Source organism: Eleutherodactylus coqui, chromosome 6, assembly GCF_035609145.1.
Source record: "Eleutherodactylus coqui strain aEleCoq1 chromosome 6, aEleCoq1.hap1, whole genome shotgun sequence".
Lineage (NCBI taxonomy): Eukaryota > Metazoa > Chordata > Amphibia > Anura > Eleutherodactylidae > Eleutherodactylus > Eleutherodactylus coqui.
In genome coordinates this window covers 78646412-78664956 of record NC_089842.1, presented here as the reverse complement: position 1 = coordinate 78664956, position 18545 = coordinate 78646412, and the positions used below count along the sequence as shown (strand labels likewise).

The 18545-nt window shown below is 45.4% G+C and overlaps 2 protein-coding genes across 8 annotated transcripts in view; one reads left to right on the top strand and one right to left on the bottom strand.

The window, feature by feature from the left end:
• Positions 1–18545, bottom strand: part of LOC136632264 (protein CEPU-1-like) — a 659300-nt gene that overhangs the window by 33270 nt on the left and 607485 nt on the right. The window lies entirely within an intron of this gene.
• The window catches only part of LOC136632266 (opioid-binding protein/cell adhesion molecule homolog), a 348157-nt gene that overhangs the window by 313814 nt on the left and 15798 nt on the right, over positions 1–18545 (top strand). For all 4 annotated transcript variants that reach the window (XM_066607029.1, XM_066607033.1, XM_066607032.1 and 1 more), the window contains one exon: positions 15051–15176. In XM_066607029.1, the coding sequence (XP_066463126.1) occupies positions 15051–15176 (126 nt within the window). The remainder of the gene's footprint in view (positions 1–15050; positions 15177–18545) is intronic.

Sequence of the window (18545 nt, the reverse complement as noted above, 5' to 3'; positions counted from 1 at the left end):
CCATTGCCCACTTATCAAGCCCTCGAGCTGCCAAAACGGTAGAGGGCCCCCACAAACTACCCCGTTTTGAAAACTATACCCCTAAACAAATTCAGCTTGGGGTGTACTGCGTATTTTGACCCCACAGTTCTTGAATGAGTATAAGCAAAACAGAAGGAAAAAATTACAATTTTCATTTTTTTATCATTTTAAAGGCAGTTTTGCTTTTTGTACAGCACACACATGAATGAAGAATTGCACCCCAAAATCGATACCCTTTTTTGTCCTGTGTTCAGGAACATACCCATTGGCCCTAATCTTATGTCTGGATGCATAACAGGGGCCAAAAAGAAAGCAGACAGTGACGTTCAGAAAAGAAATTTTGTTTGCAAGTGTTTTGGGCCTCATTGAACATTTTTAGAGCCCTTGAGCTGCCAAAATAATGGAAAACTCCACAAATGAATTCATTAAGGGGGTCTAGTTTTGTAAATGGGGTCATCTAGAGGTGAACTAAGCATTTTGACTGTATAGTTTTGAGGAATTTAAAACAAGTGAAAAAATTACATATTTGTGAAAAAATAAATAATAAATTTCAAGACTTTTTTTGTATAAGGGCGCCCACCCACTAGCGTTTTTTTTCCCTGCGAAATTCGCAGCATTTTTTTCTCTGCAGGGGTCTATGGGACTTGTAATGTTAAAATCGCGATCGCGCAAAATCGCAATTTCGCGGTAAATTGCGATTTTGCGCGATCACGATTTTAACATTACAAGTCCCATAGACCCCTGCAGAGAAAAAAATGCTGCGAATTTCGCAGGGAAAAAAAACGCTAGTGGGTAGGCACCCTTAAGCAGAAGAAACTGAGGAGATGCACCTCAAACTATATTGCACTGTTAGTCCTAATCTGCTTACAGGACACATGGCTAGGCCTGGAATGGAGGGAACACCTTTTGGCTTTCAGGGCACAACTGAATAAATTCCAGGCCCCATTGCTCACTTGTAGAGCCATCAGGCTACCAAAACAATAGAACAAACCCCACAAATGACCCCATTTTGAAAACTAGACCCCTTAGCCCAATTATCTGGGTCACTGTGGGGGATAATATTATTACTGAGGGGAATAATGTTACTGAAGGGGTTAATATAATTACTGTGATTGCTATTACTACTTGGGCCACTGTGGGGGTCGCTATTACTACTGGTGCCACTGTGCGGTACCCTATGTCTACTTGGGTCACTGTGGGGGTCGTTATTACTACCGGGGCCACTGTGGGGGTTGCTATTACTACCAGGGCCATTGTGGGGGGTTGCTATTACTACTGGCGCCACTGTGCGGTACCCTATTATTACTGGGGTGACTGTGGGGATTGCTATTACTACTGGGCCCACTGTCGCGGTTGCTGTTACTACTGGGGCCACTGTGGGTGTCACTATTACTACTGGGGCCACTGTGGGATGTCACTATTACTACTGGGGCCACTGTGGAGGGACACTATTACTACTGAGGCCACTGTGGGGGTTTCTTGCACATTCACTGCATATTTGTGTGGCCCATTCACTTTAATGGCATAGTGTGGTGCGTAGTACGTAACAAAATAGGTCATGCTGTGTGAAAATATACATCATGTGAATGAACTCGCTGAAATCAATAGCTTCTATTCACTGCATATTATGTACGCAAATACACTTGTGTGAACAGTCCTTACTGTACTGTCTTACAATTACAATTGGCCCTTTGAAGGTAACCATAGGGCTGATGTGGCCCATGGTTAAAATGAGTCGGACACCCCTGATCTAGGTGTGTACCGAGAATTCTGACCCCTTATGTTTTTGCAAGAATAGAAGGGTGTAAATAAGCATAATTTATTTTTTTCACAAATATGTCACTTTCCTGACAGTATTTTTTTTGTTTTAAGCAGGAAGAATTGGGGAGACGTACCCCAAATTATTCGTCTGTGGTTCTTCTGTGTTCAGCAATACACCAATGTAGCCCTAATCTGCTTAATGGACAAGAACACAACTGAATAACTCACTCCCTAAAAAGAATCCCCCCCCCCCCCTTTTTTTCCTAAATAAAATTAGTAATGCAAAACTGGGTGAAATGTATCAAAACAGGGGGAATCACAGAGGCGGTTGGGAAGGGCACATGGGGCAATAAAACAGAGCATCCCTCCTCCTCCCATGCTTGCTGCAAGCCAGGCACCTTTTTGGGGGTATTTATCAACCGCGGTGGTAGGGACGGAGTGTAGAAAGTGCCGCTGATGTGTGGCGGTCTCACACAGAAGGTGCTGAACAAACTGCTCCTGGAACTGCAGGAAGGTGAGTGTTACCGGAGCTTCTTGTAGAGTGTGTAGGCATTATAGGTAGCCATCTGAATAAGGTAGATAGCTACTTTATTGTACGAGGCCCGGGTCTTTCACTTCAACAGGTATGGCTGAAGCACCTGGTCGGACAGGTCTTCACCCCCATAAACTTGTAGCCCATGACGCAGACAGGTTTTCTCTTGCCCGTGGTAGCCCCTCTCCCTTACTACTACTGAGGTGGCTGCGTGCACAGTTGAGGGCATGCCACTTGACTGCAAGGAGGAGGTCACTTGCAAGCATGTATGATCCCCTTTTTTCCACACTCCAGGACCCACTCTGTTTTTTCTTATTGTCCCGCAGGCCCCTGTATTTACAACATGTAGTAATTTGTATAGTGGGACACTAGTATAGCAGTTGTCCGTATACGCATGGTACCCCTTGTGTAAGAATGGCACCATTAGCTCCCAAACAATTTTTCCCATTAATGACAACATTGTCTGGAGGATTAAGATGGTTCTCCCTGCCTTCTTGTATAAAAAAACTGCAGGTATATCCCGTATTGCTCTCACACACCTTTATATAAATTTAACGCCAATAGTGGCGCGTTTGGATGGGATAAACTGGTGGAAGGAAAGCCGGCCCTGGGAGCTCATCAGGGACTCGTCAACTGCCAGATTTGTCTCTGGAGTATATATATATCTTGACAGGATTCTTTTAGCAGGGAGATTAGGGGGCCACAATTCATTTAATCGATCTTAGGCAGGGTCATCTCTTGGTGGGACTTGGGAATTATCACTAACATGGAAGAAGTGCATTAGCATTTCAAAACAGGTTCGGTGTATAACTGCTGTAAATCCAGGGGTCGCATGCACTGCACCGGTAGACCAGTATGAGCGGAAAGAGGATTTTGTTACTAAACCCATTAACAATATGATTCCCAAATATTTTTTATTTCTAGGGCACTTGTGGGGGTCCATAGTCTGGCATAGATAGAGGTGGGCTCCTCTGGAATACATTGTCTAGCATAGATGTTAGTCTGCTGGACAATTAATTCCACAACTTTATCGCTGATTAGTTTTAGGGGGCAAATTTAGCAACATCCGCATTTATACCCCGAGTTTCTACAAATTGGGGTATTTGGGGGGGGGGGGGATGAATCTGCAGAATCCCAGATTGCGGGAGGCATTGCAATACTCGGCCCTGACAACTCAGCAATGGCTACCACCACCATAGGGCTAGAGGTAGAACGAGAGTCGTCACTGCCAGAATTTATCGCTACCAGAACTGCTGGAACCAAGCACTGCGTGGCCCGCTCTGCACTATACCTCCTTCTAGAATGTTTTTTTTTTTTTTTTTTTTTTTTAAGGAACGACATATAAACCAAAAAGAAAAACAGCTGAAGTGAAACAGAAGTAATAATGTAATGCTGCCTAAAAGCGTTACAACCAAAAAGACGAAATCTGAGAAGATATCAGTAGACATACACTACTAAACTGTATGCTACTATCTTTTATTGCTTTTTTCCCTCAAAATAAAGAAAAGCCGCATTTAACTGCATGTGATGGCATAGGGGGTGATGAGGGTGTGTCACCACGGGATGATGGCGGGTACTTTCGGTAACTCTTTCTCCAGTACCAGGTTTTATCTCCTTTCACCGATCAGAACGATGATCAGATAAAACAGGAAGCACTTTTACATTGCCTTGCACTGATCGCAGTCATTCACTAAATAACGGCAATCACGTGACCGCAGCCTCCGGTCACTGCGCCAAACTATCAGCTACCTATAGTAGCTGAAAGCTCGGGGCTATTGCATTCCCGGCCCCGCAGCATTATTCTGACACGGCGCTGTAAAATCACGGCACATCAGACTAAAGCCCATTAGTGACTGTCGTCAAAGGGTGTATGAGTGGTTACTAAGGGGTTAATCATCGTCCAGTAAAACTCATTAGGGATTTGGGGAACATTACCAGTGTTATGCCAGAACTGTGGAGCAAGTTCTGCCTATGTTTTTGGCGCAAATCAATTGAGACAAATTTCCTATTGATTGGCACCAAAAAGAATAGCCGCCTCTCACTTCACTTTTCAAAAGGGTGTAAAAAAGAAAGCGGGTGGGGTGTGAGTGGAGTTAGGTTTTTAGGCCCCATTCACATCAGCTTCAGAGTCTCTGGTACAGACTCGATACGAAACCCCAGATGGAATACTGCACCATTTCATCCAATAAAGTACCAGTCGGAATACCCGAAGCCAGAACACATTAAAGTCAATGAGGTCCGTTTGGTGCCATTCAGGTGCATTCGCTGGACCTGGGGGTATTTTCATTGGTTAGGAGGGTGGAACCAAACAATGGAAATAGAATGAAACTCCAGGAGTTGTAATTGGGGTCTTAAAGACATTCCTGACGTGACTTTTTAAAAAGTCGCTAAGTTTTTATGCAATCTCACTTCAGTAGATGAGTGGCTGATAAACTGTATAAACAGACATACTAGAGAAGCAACAAATGTATCAACATTCTGCGACCTTTGATGAATTTGTGATCTATTACAATGGAAAAGGGGAAAAAATTCATGCCGTAAAAGTGGTGTCAAAAATTCAGCCGATGATAAATTTCCCCCACAGTATTTTCTTGCGATTTATGAAGCCGGGACCGTGTTACCCAGTCCAAGCAATGGATGTCATAGTGCAGGCTAGCACATTATTGTATGTTATAGCTTCTCCATCTTTTTTTGACTGGGTCTCACCATTGGTTGTAGTTCATGCCAAAATGTTCAATGAGTAAATCAATTTAGCTTAAATTTTGGTTTCTAAATCCAAAGAACGTGAAAATAGGTACAAAAATTGTTAATTATGTAGTTAAATTAGTGCAATCAGGAAAAGAACCTTTTCAGCAAAAAATTATTTTTTTGTATAAACTGGTTCACTTGCAACCGAAAGTTTCATAGACTGGTAGAGTTTGAAGGGACCTTCAGGGTCATCGGGTCCAACCCCCTGCTCTATGCAGGATCACTAAAGACAGATGTCTGACCAGCCTCTGGTTGAACACTTTCATTCAAGGAGAACTCACCACCTCCCGTGGTAACCTGTTCCACTCATTAATCACTCTCAGGGCTTAAAGGGGTTGTCCCGCGCCGAAACGGGTTGTTTTTTTTTCAATAGCCCCCCCGTTCGGCGCGAGACAAACCCGATGCAGGGGTTAAAAAAGAAAACGGGATAGTGCTTACCTGAATCCCCGCGCTCCGGTGACTTTTTACTTACCTGGTCAAGCTGGCCGCCGGGATCTTCTCCCTCGGTGGACCGCAGGTCTTCTGTGCGGTCCATTGCCGATTCCAGCCTCCTGATTGGCTGGAATCGGCACGTGACGGGGCGGAGCTACAAGGAGCCGCTCTCCGGCACGAGCGGCCCCATTCAGAAAAGAAGAAGACCGGACTGCGCAAGCGCGTCTAATCCGGCGATTAGACGCTGAAAATTAGACGGCACCATGGAGACGAGGACGCTAGCAACAGAGCAGGTAAGTGAAAAACTTCTGATAACTTCTGTATGGCTCATAATTAATGCACAATGTACATTACAAAGTGCATTAATATGGCCATACAGAAGTGTATACCCCCACTTGCTTTCGCGGGACAACCCCTTTAAATAGACAGATGTCTGTCCACCCTCTGAAGACTTCCATTGAAGGAGAACTCTCCACCTCCCGCTCTTTTTCGAGCGTTTATCCCTGACTGGAACAAGCTGATGGAAAACTGAACAGTGTCTTACATTTCCGTAGAGCAGATTGTTGTACATTAGTACTGAGCTGTGAGCTGCACCACTACTAGATAAAGAGCGGCTGCTACATGGGATATAGGGCACAACCAGAACAGCAGTGTGTATGTATATATATATATATATATGTCTGTCTGTACAAGCCCTAAATGCACCCATCTAACAGTTTGTCTGGGCTCCTGTATTACAGGGAGAGCAGTTTGTTTTACCTACATGAGATGTTTGCACAGAAGTTGATGCAAAAATTTCCCAAAATGGAAATCGCCAAATCGAGTTCTGTGTAGACACTGATTAAGCAGAGAATGCTGGAAGACTTCAGCTCCAAAGCTTGCAAAATAGTGAGCACAGCTCTGGAGTATAATATAGACTATGACTTAAGGTTAGTACAAGGTAAGTAATGTATGTACACAGTGACTCCACCAGCAGAATAATGACTGCAGCTCCGGAGTATAATACAGGATGTAACTCAGGGTCAGTACAGGATAAGTTATGTATGTAGTAACTCCACTAGCAGAATAGGGAGTGCAGCTCTGGAGTATAATACAGGATGTAACTCGGGATCAGCACAGGATCAGGAATATAACATGTACACAGTGACTGCGGTTCATGGAGATTATATGAATATTAACCCTTTCGTAACCACCAATACGCCTTTTGACAGCCCCCCGAGCTGGGCTTTATTCTACACGGCCGTCAAAAAGCGGCTTCGATGTGGAATAAGACCACAGGCCCGGGTGTGTCACAGCTCTAGGCTCCCAGCAACTGGAGGTAGGTGGGAGTCTGGAACACACACTAAGGGCTGCAGATTGCAGTCCCCGGTAATCAGATCGCCGATATCTAACAGATATCAGTGACCGAATGGAAGTGGATGGCAGCACAATTAGGGTGCCCGTTTCAGCTCCCCTAGTGATCGGATCTCTTTGGGGGGCTGAAACCGCTTACCTGGAGGCTGCCACAGTCCGCCGCTGCCTTCTGCCTTCCCCGGGTCCAGTCTCCCTATGCTGCGCCTGCACCCGCCGGCGAAGATGGTGGGCACAAATGCAACACCAGGGAGAGACCCGGGAAATTTGAAATTTCTCTGCTCTCCGCTACCAAAGGTAGCGGAGAGCAGAGAACAGACACCAGGGGGCTGTGGTTTGCAGTGCCCAGTCCATCAGCAATAACAGCGACCTTGTGCAAAGTAAAGAAAAAAAGCTTAAAATTTTTGCTCCCCTCATGGATCGGATGCACGTGACGTATTACGTCCATGAAGGGAACTGAGAGTACTCACCCCCATCCTCCATGATGTCCCGCAGCATTCTGGCCCTTGCAGGACCTAACACCGCCTTCTGCGCATACGCGCCAGACGTAATACGTCACGTTCATGCGCAGAGGGCTGGATGGCCTGGGAAATTTGAAATAACCTTGCTCCCGGCTATTATGAGAAGCCGAGATCAGGTGGAAGTCACCGGGAACCGCTGTATGTGGTTCTCGGTCACATGATTGCTGTTATCCAATGGATAAAGGCGATCATGTAAAGTAAAGTTTTTAAAAAGTGTTAAAAGTTTAAAAAGTTTAAGTTTCATCTCCCTTCATGTGATGGTAGATGAAATTACGTACCAAAATCCCCCAGATTTATTCACAGACCTCACACTGGCTTCTGCGCATGCGCCTGTCGCCAAAATGGCAGACGCATGCACAAAAGCAGAGGATTGCTAGGGTAATTGAAAATCTCTCTGCTCCTGGCTACAAAACGTAAACTAGAGCCTGGATATTTCACGGGGAGGCAACGATACGCAGTCCCTGGTCACATGATCGCCGTTATCCAATGGATAATGGCAATCTTGTAAAAGTTAAAAACAAAAAGGTAGTTTTACCTATCATCACGTATCCGATTCGTGAGGGATGGGGAAATTACTTACCTTAGGCCTCAGGCGATGCCCCGATGGGATCTTTATTGGCGGCTCTTTCCCCAGCTTCGGTGCATGTGCCCATCGGCAAAATGATAGCTGCAGGCGCACAAACTAGGGAGGGCCTTGAAAATTAAAAATCTCCTTGCTCCTAGCTACAGAAGGTAGCAGAGACCCTGGAACAGTGTCTGAGGGCCGCGGTGAGCGATCCCTGGTCACGTAATCGCCATTATCCAATGGATAAAAAAAAAAAGTTAAAGTTATTCTCCCCTCTCTGATGTGAACGGTGAGAGGAGAGGACATGAAACTTCTTACCGGAGGACCTCCACATTTGAACACTGACGCGATCCTCCTCCACGGACCTTTCCCGGACTCTGCGCATGCACCCGCTGGCAAAGTAACGGACGCATGCACAAAAGCCGGGGAGGGCCTGGGAAATGTAAAATCTCCTTGCTCCCGGCTACCAAAGGCGGCCAAGAGCCCAGAGCAGTGACTGCTGGCCTTGTTGAGCGGTCCCCGGTCACATAGATAAAAAGCTAGCAATCTCATGGGACCGGATAGAAATTGTGGATTCCGCATACGTTTGATCCACGGTAAAACACGGATCAATCAAATGCCCTGGATTACACAATTTCGCTCACATTAGCAGGTCGGAATTATGTAATCCCCTCGCAGAAAACAGAACGCAGCATGTTCTATTTTACCGCGGAAATCCACGACATACAGCCCATTGTGCTCCATGGTCGCAGATATACCCAGAGCCCATACGCAACTACATTGTCTACGGGCTGCAAGTACCCGTATCATCACTAACGGTGCGGGAAATACAAACAAAAGTGTACTGCGTATGACCGCCTGAGTGAGTAGGCAGTTATGTGCAGTACATTTCGTGGCCTCCACAAGCAAATTCCACATACAGCCATGTGAGCCCGGCATTATTCAGACTGCTACCTGTAATACGTAATTTACTGTGTGAGACTGACGCACCTCAGCAAGCTTACAAAGCCTCACAGAGCGCCACTTAATAAACCCCATCCCTGATGCTGAGGTCAAGATACTCCCCAAAATAGTGCCACGTTTACAGCAAGCATGGGAGGAGGAGGGATACCTTGTTTAATTGCACCATCTGTCCATCCCAACCAGGCCCCTGTAATTACCCCTTCAGGGTGTGTGGGGGGGGGGGGGGGGGGGATTATTTTTAGGGAGCCAATTTTTTTCTCTGCACAAGTGAGCAATGGGGCCTGGAATTTATTCAGTTGTGCCCTGAAATCCAGCTGGTGTTCCCTCCATTATGGGCCTAGCCATGTGTCCTGTAAGTAGATTAGGGCCACAATGGGTATGTTTCTGAACATGGAACAAACAGGGGGATCCATTTTGGGGTGAAAGTCTTCATTGGGGTTCTTTACCTTCATTCGGACCAAAAGGGATGGGGGAGGGGGGCTTGAAACAGGCTGAACTAGACGGGCATTGTCTTCATTCAGCCTAACATACTATGTTACTCTGTGTGTGCTGTAAGAAGACAACTGTTTTTAAAATGACACAATTGCCCCAAAAAATGAAAATCATATTTTTTTCCTTCTGCTTTGCTTAGTATTATTTATAAGCTGTGGGGTCAAAATACGCAGTACACCCCTAGATGAATTCGTTAAGGGGTTTAGTTTTCAAAACGGGGTCATTTTGGGGGGTTCTCCATTGCTTCGGCCACTCAAGGGTTCTACAAGTGTGCAATGGGGCCTAAAACACCTTCAAGCAAAATTTCTGTTCTGAAAGCCCCGGCTGCTCCTTTCGGTTTGGGCCTGATTGTGCATAGAGACATAATAATATCAGGGCCACAATGGGTATGTTTCTGAACCCAGGACAAACAGGGGGATCCATTTTAGGATGCAAATTCTCATTTTCATGTGCACTATAGAAAAAAAAAACTGTCTTTAAAATGACATATTTGCAAAAATATGAAATTTTATTTTTTCTCCTCTGAATTGCATTAAAATTGTGGGGTCAACATACTCCTGACACCCTTCAGTGAATATATTCAAATGTGTATTTTTTTAAACTGGATCATTTGTAGGGGTATCTATCCTTCTGACACCCATGAGCCTTTGCAATCTTGGCTTGGTGCAGGAAAACAAAATGTTCCTCTAAATGTTGATAACAAATATTAAATTTGTACGTCTCCTAAATGATTTTAAAAAAACTAAAGTTTTTCCAATGTGCTTCCAGAATAAAGTAAACAGATGGAAATAAATGTTATCAAAATGTGTACAGTATGTTTGCACATATTGACATCTTGCAGTTGAAAATGTGAAAAAGTGATTATTTTTTCAAAATATTCCCACTTTTGGCACTTTTATTGAATATACACTTTCTATTGGTCTATTTTTACCATCTAAATGAAGTACAATATGTGGTGAAAAAACAATGTCAGAATCACTTGGATATGCAAAACCTTTACCGAGTTATCCTATGTTAAAGTGACACATGTCAGATTTCCAAAATTTGGCCTGGTCATTAATGCGCAAACAGGTATGGTCACTAAGGTGTTAAAAGTACTTACATAGTAGGGTAATAGTACGGATATCAAATCTCCTGAATATGTGCATTTACTAGTAGAAGGTAAAAACCTTTGTACTTTGAATCCAGATCCCCTGCACCTCTCCCAAAATGCAGGGTGCTTTGTTAAAACACTTTGAGTGCCACATCACTTGCAAGTGGGTAACATATGTTTCCATAGGAGCTCCGTCACCCAAAAGATAGGTGACGGTTTCCTGTAACAGGAAATATTTAGTTAGGTGTATGTGTATATATATTGGATAAGAACAATAAAATGCAAATGAAGTTTGGGCTCCGCAGAGAGCACAGTCTGAAGGCGCCGGTACTCAGCATGTTCAGCAATATGTGCCCACTGCTCCATAGACCGGATACAAGTTACCCTAAACAGCGCAATGAAGAGCAATGTGAACTGGTAGAAGGTGGAACATTAGAAGTAATGTCCTGCGTCTGGGGATGTTAGCTCAGATTGGTGGGGTGGTGTAAGGTGAATTAGCAGGACAGCGAGGAGATATGGGGTAGATGAGTAAGATGCATGAGCCCCTCGGACATCTCCTCTGGAAGATGGGATAAGAATGAGTTACGAGTTCCACCTCCTGGTTCCACATCCCGCTGACAAATGACGCCATTTATACTACTTCCTGAGTGTGATAAAATCATGACTCTTGTTTTCCGTCCCGTTTACTACTTTTAGTTATTCCCATCTAACGATGCTGGGATGTCAGATTCCAGATATAAAGGCTATGTACGAGTTATCATCGTTGGAGCCTCTTACTGTATGGAGAAGCGACTGGGGGCGTAATCACATGTTGTCAGATCACTCTACCAGGAATTAAAGCTCCATTGTCTACTCCTGACAAATTAGATGCTGCCCATAAGTGCCATACCATAGTGCCGCCCATGCTGCCCCTACAGAGGAGGCCACCATTACAATGGCCTTATAAATAGGCGATACAAAGAGGAGTGGAGCCAGGAGTCACGTCGCAGAGAACAATGTGATGGGCGGCTTACAGTAATGACGAGGGATTCTTTGGCGGTAGCTGAGCCGCTCTTCATGTTCCTACAGCCACGGCGTCTCTCTACATTCTGTTATAACTCATATTGATCACTTTACAGGGAGACGATCAAAGCTGATAAACTCATACGACATTATGAAACAGCCATTAAGAGATAAAGTATCATATTGATGAGGCCTTCAGGTTCTCGCAGCGTCAGTACATTCTGGAGGCGTAATGTGTGTCGCAGGTATATGGATCAATCAATCCTCTGTCTGCGCCTGCTTAACCCTATATATCAGATGATACGCTTCATCAATACAGGCTCAGCCTCAGCTAATAACAATCGTTACTGACCTACATCCATTGCTTAGTGTGGGGGGGAATGGATGCCGGCCCTTGCTGATCCTTGTGCTGAAAGCTCTGGTTACACTAATGGGATCTCTGCTCCAGATAAAAAGAGCTTGTCTACTGCCCTGAGATGTCTAGTCATACATTTCCAGGAGGAGCAACAGAGCAATTCTACAATGTAATAGAAGAGATGCTCCAATGTTGTTATTCTATGGGGAACTCAGACCTATCAGGAGGGCTAAGAGGACCTCTTCAAGGAGAAATTGTCACCAGGTTTTTTTTTAAAAGGGAATCTGTAGCCTACTTTGAACCCTATAAGCTAAGCTTATGGGCTGCAAGTAGGTGACCCGCTGAGTCCGGGGATGTAAGTTTTATAATCGCTTTCTCCATTGTAAGTAGTCCGACCGTTCTAATTTTATAATGGAAGGACTATTTAGCAACACCGCTCAATGCATTCAGCGACAACTTTCATCGCTCCCATCGGGGGGAATGACGGGGCAGAGGAGTATAAAGCCCCGGACTCAGCGGGTCACCTACTTTCAGACCATAAGCTTAGCTCATAGGGCTAAAAGTAGCTGTCAGAGTCTCTTTAAATGTAAAAGAAGTTTTCAGGTCGTAAAAAAAATGTTAGCAAATAGTATAAATGAAATCTGATTTCTCACTTGTGCCCCATTAACATGAAACGACTGTCGGCTAGAGGACTGTACGAGCGGGTGACGTCAGCGCTAGTTGTTGGCGCTGGAGCATTTAGACAGGCAGATCACCGCTGAGTATCGCTCATTTCTCACTGACTTCTTGCTTAGCGCTTCACATTTTAGACGCAGCGAGCGGTGAGCGGACCAGCGATGATTTCTATGCTGGTTGAAAGTGAGCAACAAATAAAAAAGAAAAAAAAATTGTGCCGATGGGTTTGCCGTTAAACGTAACAATTAGCACGCGTTTTCATTTATTTGAATTAATTTTGCACTATATTCATCCCATGTAACTGGTCCTTTACAAATCTGTTAGGCCTCGGTAAGCCGGACACAGCGCCATACTCTGAGCGTGTGATTATCTCCCTCACCTGTAGCACAGGCATCACCATTGCCTCCTCTGCTCTCTCCTCCCGCTCTGTCTATCTTTGGCGTAGGTGTGCTTCACATGCTGTGCAGTGTCAGTGAGTAGCAGAAGTATGCTGTCTGTCAATGATTATTACTTATACCTTCTAACACCGGGGTATCCAGGCAACTGCAAATAGAAAATCAAGGGCCAAAAAAACCCCGGTCACAAGGATGTAATTAAAACTTTACTTTTAATATAAACAAAAACAAAAGAGTCGAATTGGACTCAAATTATGTCTGGAAGGGTAAAATGACCCTATGAACCCTGGTACCACTGTACCCGCATGGAACCCTCGCCCTGAAAAGGGTCACTTCGATCACTAGCCTTCCCGTAGTCCTATCCTAATGTCCATCAAGGGGAGGATAACTGAGTTGGGGCAAACTGGAAGTTATGTAAGGAGAAGGTTGCCAATATACATGTTAAAACTTGTGGTCACCATCTTACTTCTTCTCCCCCCACTGGTGTGTGTGGCGTGCATTCTCATCTCCAATGTCTGCTGCCTGGCGGGTGTGCATAGGCGTGCATGCTCATGGTCTTAAAAGGGCCATCAGGCATCTTTCTAAGTCTTCCCCAGCCAATCACGAAGCACCTTTGGTTATATCAGACACCATTCCCCCTGAGATCTTTTGGTCCAACTTAAGGTGGAATCTTGCTCATTAGGACTCTAGCTATTCCGGACTACTGTGCACTCTCCACTCCTGACCTCGACTTGTTGTAATGATCATTCTCCTGCCTCGTCCAACCTCTGGTCTATTGTACCATGCTGAACCCGTCTTGTGTGTCCCGACCTCCAGCTTGGTCCTTATTCTGAAGTTACGCTGCCTGCCCCCACTACATTGATCAGACTATGCCTCCGTTCATAAGCTCAAGTTCTGCTTCTTGGTTTATAGTAGTGTCAGTTGCCACGTACCTAGGATCACTTCCAGTTTATTTGCATAGGGACCCCTCAGAGAAGCCCATATTCTGACTGGTGAGGTGAAAGTGTGGAAACTGGGGTTCCTCATGTGTCGCCTCTGGATTTAGACCATCTCCAAAAATGTCAGGACAGGCATTTGGTCACAGAGAAACCACACAAAAGGTCACTTCAAGGCTGTTTGGGAATATGCGTGGTCCTTCTGAGACGCTCACACTTATATGCAATGATACAAAGTTTCATGGTACTGTGCTCCTCTATAGCTGCATGCTATACCTTAGGTTACAGGCAAACACAGGGCGCCCTTCTAAGCTTCCTGAAGGATGTTCTTTAGAAAGAGTCCTTCCAGCTAGGCTCCTCGGGGAATATAATAGCATATCATTGTAGATTAGAAGCTTTGCACCCACAAGGAAAGCAGAAAAACGACTTCTATTATAGCAGATAACAGTTTTGTGCATTGCCTTTTGTTTATGCCCTGTGATGGGAAGGTCAATCACTACTGGCCATGAACAATACAGAAACACTGATCCGATAAAGATAGCAGCAAGATAGATTTTCAATAGTTGTTTAAAGCCGCAGAAATAACAACAATCACGAGCAATCAGATTATTCCTAGATTATAATGTTTGCTTGGACCACATGGTCATCCCCCAGTGGGGCAGACAGTGATTGTCTCCCCTACCCTGATGGGCATCAGGAGGGAAACTGGTGAGGGGCAAAAGTGTTGCAGAAACAAGAGTCAAGGCTATTATAATGCATTGGACATCTAGTATATATACACACACAATAAACTGTATATATCATTCATACACATATTAGATGTACTGTATACAACAGAATATTACCAGGAACCAAAGAGAGAAATCCTGCACAGGAAGCAGAAGAGGCACCAGAAACTCCTGCACAGAATAAGGAAGATGAGCTCAAGTACGTACTCACCCAAAAGTGGGAGGACTTGCTGCATGTCCTTCCCCAGAGGAGCGCAACACATGAACTATGCACTGTATGTATAGGCTTCATACAGATAACGTAGAAGCTTACTTCCAAAACCTGCTTCCTGTAACTCTTTTCCTCCTCTATGACAATGCAGAATGTCCAGAAACTAGCCGATACTTGCTTTATTATACATGACATATAAACACATATATACAATATTCTAAATGTTAGAGGATTTCTATCCTGTTAACGCTCTACTTTTGCTTTCCTACAGTTCCACCCCAAATCCTAAACATATCTGCAAATATTACCGTCAATGAGGGGAGCACTGTGATCCTCCGATGCCTGGCCACTGGCAGACCTGAGCCAGCAGTAACGTGGAAACATTACACTAGAAAATGTAAGTATGTGTGAATGTCAAAACGCCTAACCAGCAGCTAATGATGTGACTGTATGTAGTCTGCAGATGCAAGCAACTGGAAGATACGGATGCGGTGATATGCAACCTACAAATTATGATGCACGTATGTAAACTGCAGACTCTGATGCAAGTGCAAACAACCTGCAAATGTGGATGTGATTGTATGCAACCTGCAGATCAGATTCCGATGACCGCATGTACAACCTGCAGATTCCCATCCCAGCATATACATCCTGCACATTCCGATGATAGCATATACAACCAGCAGATTCCGATGACCGCATGTACAACCTGCAGATTCCCATCGCAGCATATACATCTTGCAGATTCCGATGTCAGCGTATACATCCTGCAGATTCCGATGTCAGCGTATACATCCTGCAGATTCCGATGTCAGCGTATACATCCTGCAGATTCCGATCGCAGTTTATACAACCTGCAGATTCCCATCCCAGCATATACAACCTGCAGATTCCAAACGCAGCATATACATCCTGCAGAATCCGATCGCAGTTTATACATCCTGCAGATTCCGATCGCAGTTTATACATCCTGCAGATTCCGATCGCAGTTTATACATCCTGCAAATTTCGGTCGCAGCTTATACAACCTGCAGATTCCGAACGCAGCATATACAACCTGCAGATTCCGAACGCAGCATATACAACCTGCAGATTCCGAACGCAGCATATACAACCTGCAGATTCCGAACGCAGCATATACAACCTGCAGATTCCGAACGCAGCATATACAACCTGCAGATTCCGAACGCAGCATATACAACCTGCAGATTCCGAACGCAGCATATACAACCTGCAGATTCCGAACGCAGCATATACAACCTGCAGATTCCGAACGCAGCATATACAACCTGCAGATTCCGAACGCAGCATATACAACCTGCAGATTCCGAACGCAGCATATACAACCTGCAGATTCCGAACGCAGCATATACAACCTGCAGATTCCGAACGCAGCATATACAACCTGCAGATTCCGAACGCAGCATATACAACCTGCAGATTCCGAACGCAGCATATACAACCTGCAGATTCCGAACGCAGCATATACAACCTGCAGATTCCGAACGCAGCATATACAACCTGCAGATTCCGAACGCAGCATATACAACCTGCAGATTCCGAACGCAGCATATACAACCTGCAGATTCCGAACGCAGCATATACAACCTGCAGATTCCGAACGCAGCATATACAACCTGCAGATTCCGAACGCAGCATATACAACCTGCAGATTCCGAACGCAGCATATACAACCTGCAGATTCCGAACGCAGCATATACAACCTGCAGATTCCGAACGCAGCATATACAACCTGCAGATTCCGAACGCAGCATATACAACCTGCAGATTCCGAACGCAGCATATACAACCTGCAGATTCCGAACGCAGCATATACAACCTGCAGATTCCGAACGCAGCATATACAACCTGCAGATTCCGAACGCAGCATATACAACCTGCAGATTCCGAACGCAGCATATACAACCTGCAGATTCCGAACGCAGCATATACAACCTGCAGATTCCGAACGCAGCATATACAACCTGCAGATTCCGAACGCAGCATATACAACCTGCAGATTCCGAACGCAGCATATACAACCTGCAGATTCCGAACGCAGCATATACAACCTGCAGATTCCGAACGCAGCATATACAACCTGCAGATTCCGAACGCAGCATATACAACCTGCAGATTCCGAACGCAGCATATACAACCTGCAGATTCCGAACGCAGCATATACAACCTGCAGATTCCCATCCCAGCATATACAACCTGCAGATTCCAAACGCAGCATATACATCCTGCAGAATCCGATCGCAGTTTATACATCCTGCAGATTCCGATCGCAGTTTATACATCCTGCAGATTCCGATCGCAGTTTATACATCCTGCAAATTTCGGTCGCAGCTTATACAACCTGCAGATTCCGAACGCAGCATATACAACCTGCAGATTCCGAACGCAGCATATACAACCTGCAGATTCCGAACGCAGCATATACAACCTGCAGATTCCGAACGCAGCATATACAACCTGCAGATTCCGAACGCAGCATATACAACCTGCAGATTCCGAACGCAGCATATACAACCTGCAGATTCCGAACGCAGCATATACAACCTGCAGATTCCGAACGCAGCATATACAACCTGCAGATTCCGAACGCAGCATATACAACCTGCAGATTCCGAACGCAGCATATACAACCTGCAGATTCCGAACGCAGCATATACAACCTGCAGATTCCGAACGCAGCATATACAACCTGCAGATTCCGAACGCAGCATATACAACCTGCAGATTCCGAACGCAGCATATACAACCTGCAGATTCCGAACGCAGCATATACAACCTGCAGATTCCGAACGCAGCATATACAACCTGCAGATTCCGAACGCAGCATATACAACCTGCAGATTCCGAACGCAGCATATACAACCTGCAGATTCCGAACGCAGCATATACAACCTGCAGATTCCGAACGCAGCATATACAACCTGCAGATTCCGAACGCAGCATATACAACCTGCAGATTCCGAACGCAGCATATACAGCCTGCAGATTCCGAACGCAGCATATACAGCCTGCAGATTCCGAACGCAGCATATACAGCCTGCAGATTCCGAACGCAGCATATACAGCCTGCAGATTCCGAACGCAGCATATACAGCCTGCAGATTCCGAACGCAGCATATACAGCCTGCAGATTCCGAACGCAGCATATACAGCCTGCAGATTCCGAACGCAGCATATACAGCCTGCAGATTCCGAACGCAGCATATACAGCCTGCAGATTCCGAACGCAGCATATACAGCCTGCAGATTCCGAACGCAGCATATACAGCCTGCAGATTCCGAACGCAGCATATACAGCCTGCAGATTCCGAACGCAGCATATACAGCCTGCAGATTCCGAACGCAGCATATACAGCCTGCAGATTCCGAACGCAGCATATACAGCCTGCAGATTCCGAACGCAGCATATACAGCCTGCAGATTCCGAACGCAGCATATACAGCCTGCAGATTCCGAACGCAGCATATACAGCCTGCAGATTCCGAACGCAGCATATACAGCCTGCAGATTCCGAACGCAGCATATACAGCCTGCAGATTCCGAACGCAGCATATACAGCCTGCAGATTCCGAACGCAGCATATACAGCCTGCAGATTCCGAACGCAGCATATACAGCCTGCAGATTCCGAACGCAGCATATACAGCCTGCAGATTCCGAACGCAGCATATACAGCCTGCAGATTCCGAACGCAGCATATACAGCCTGCAGATTCCGAACGCAGCATATACAGCCTGCAGATTCCG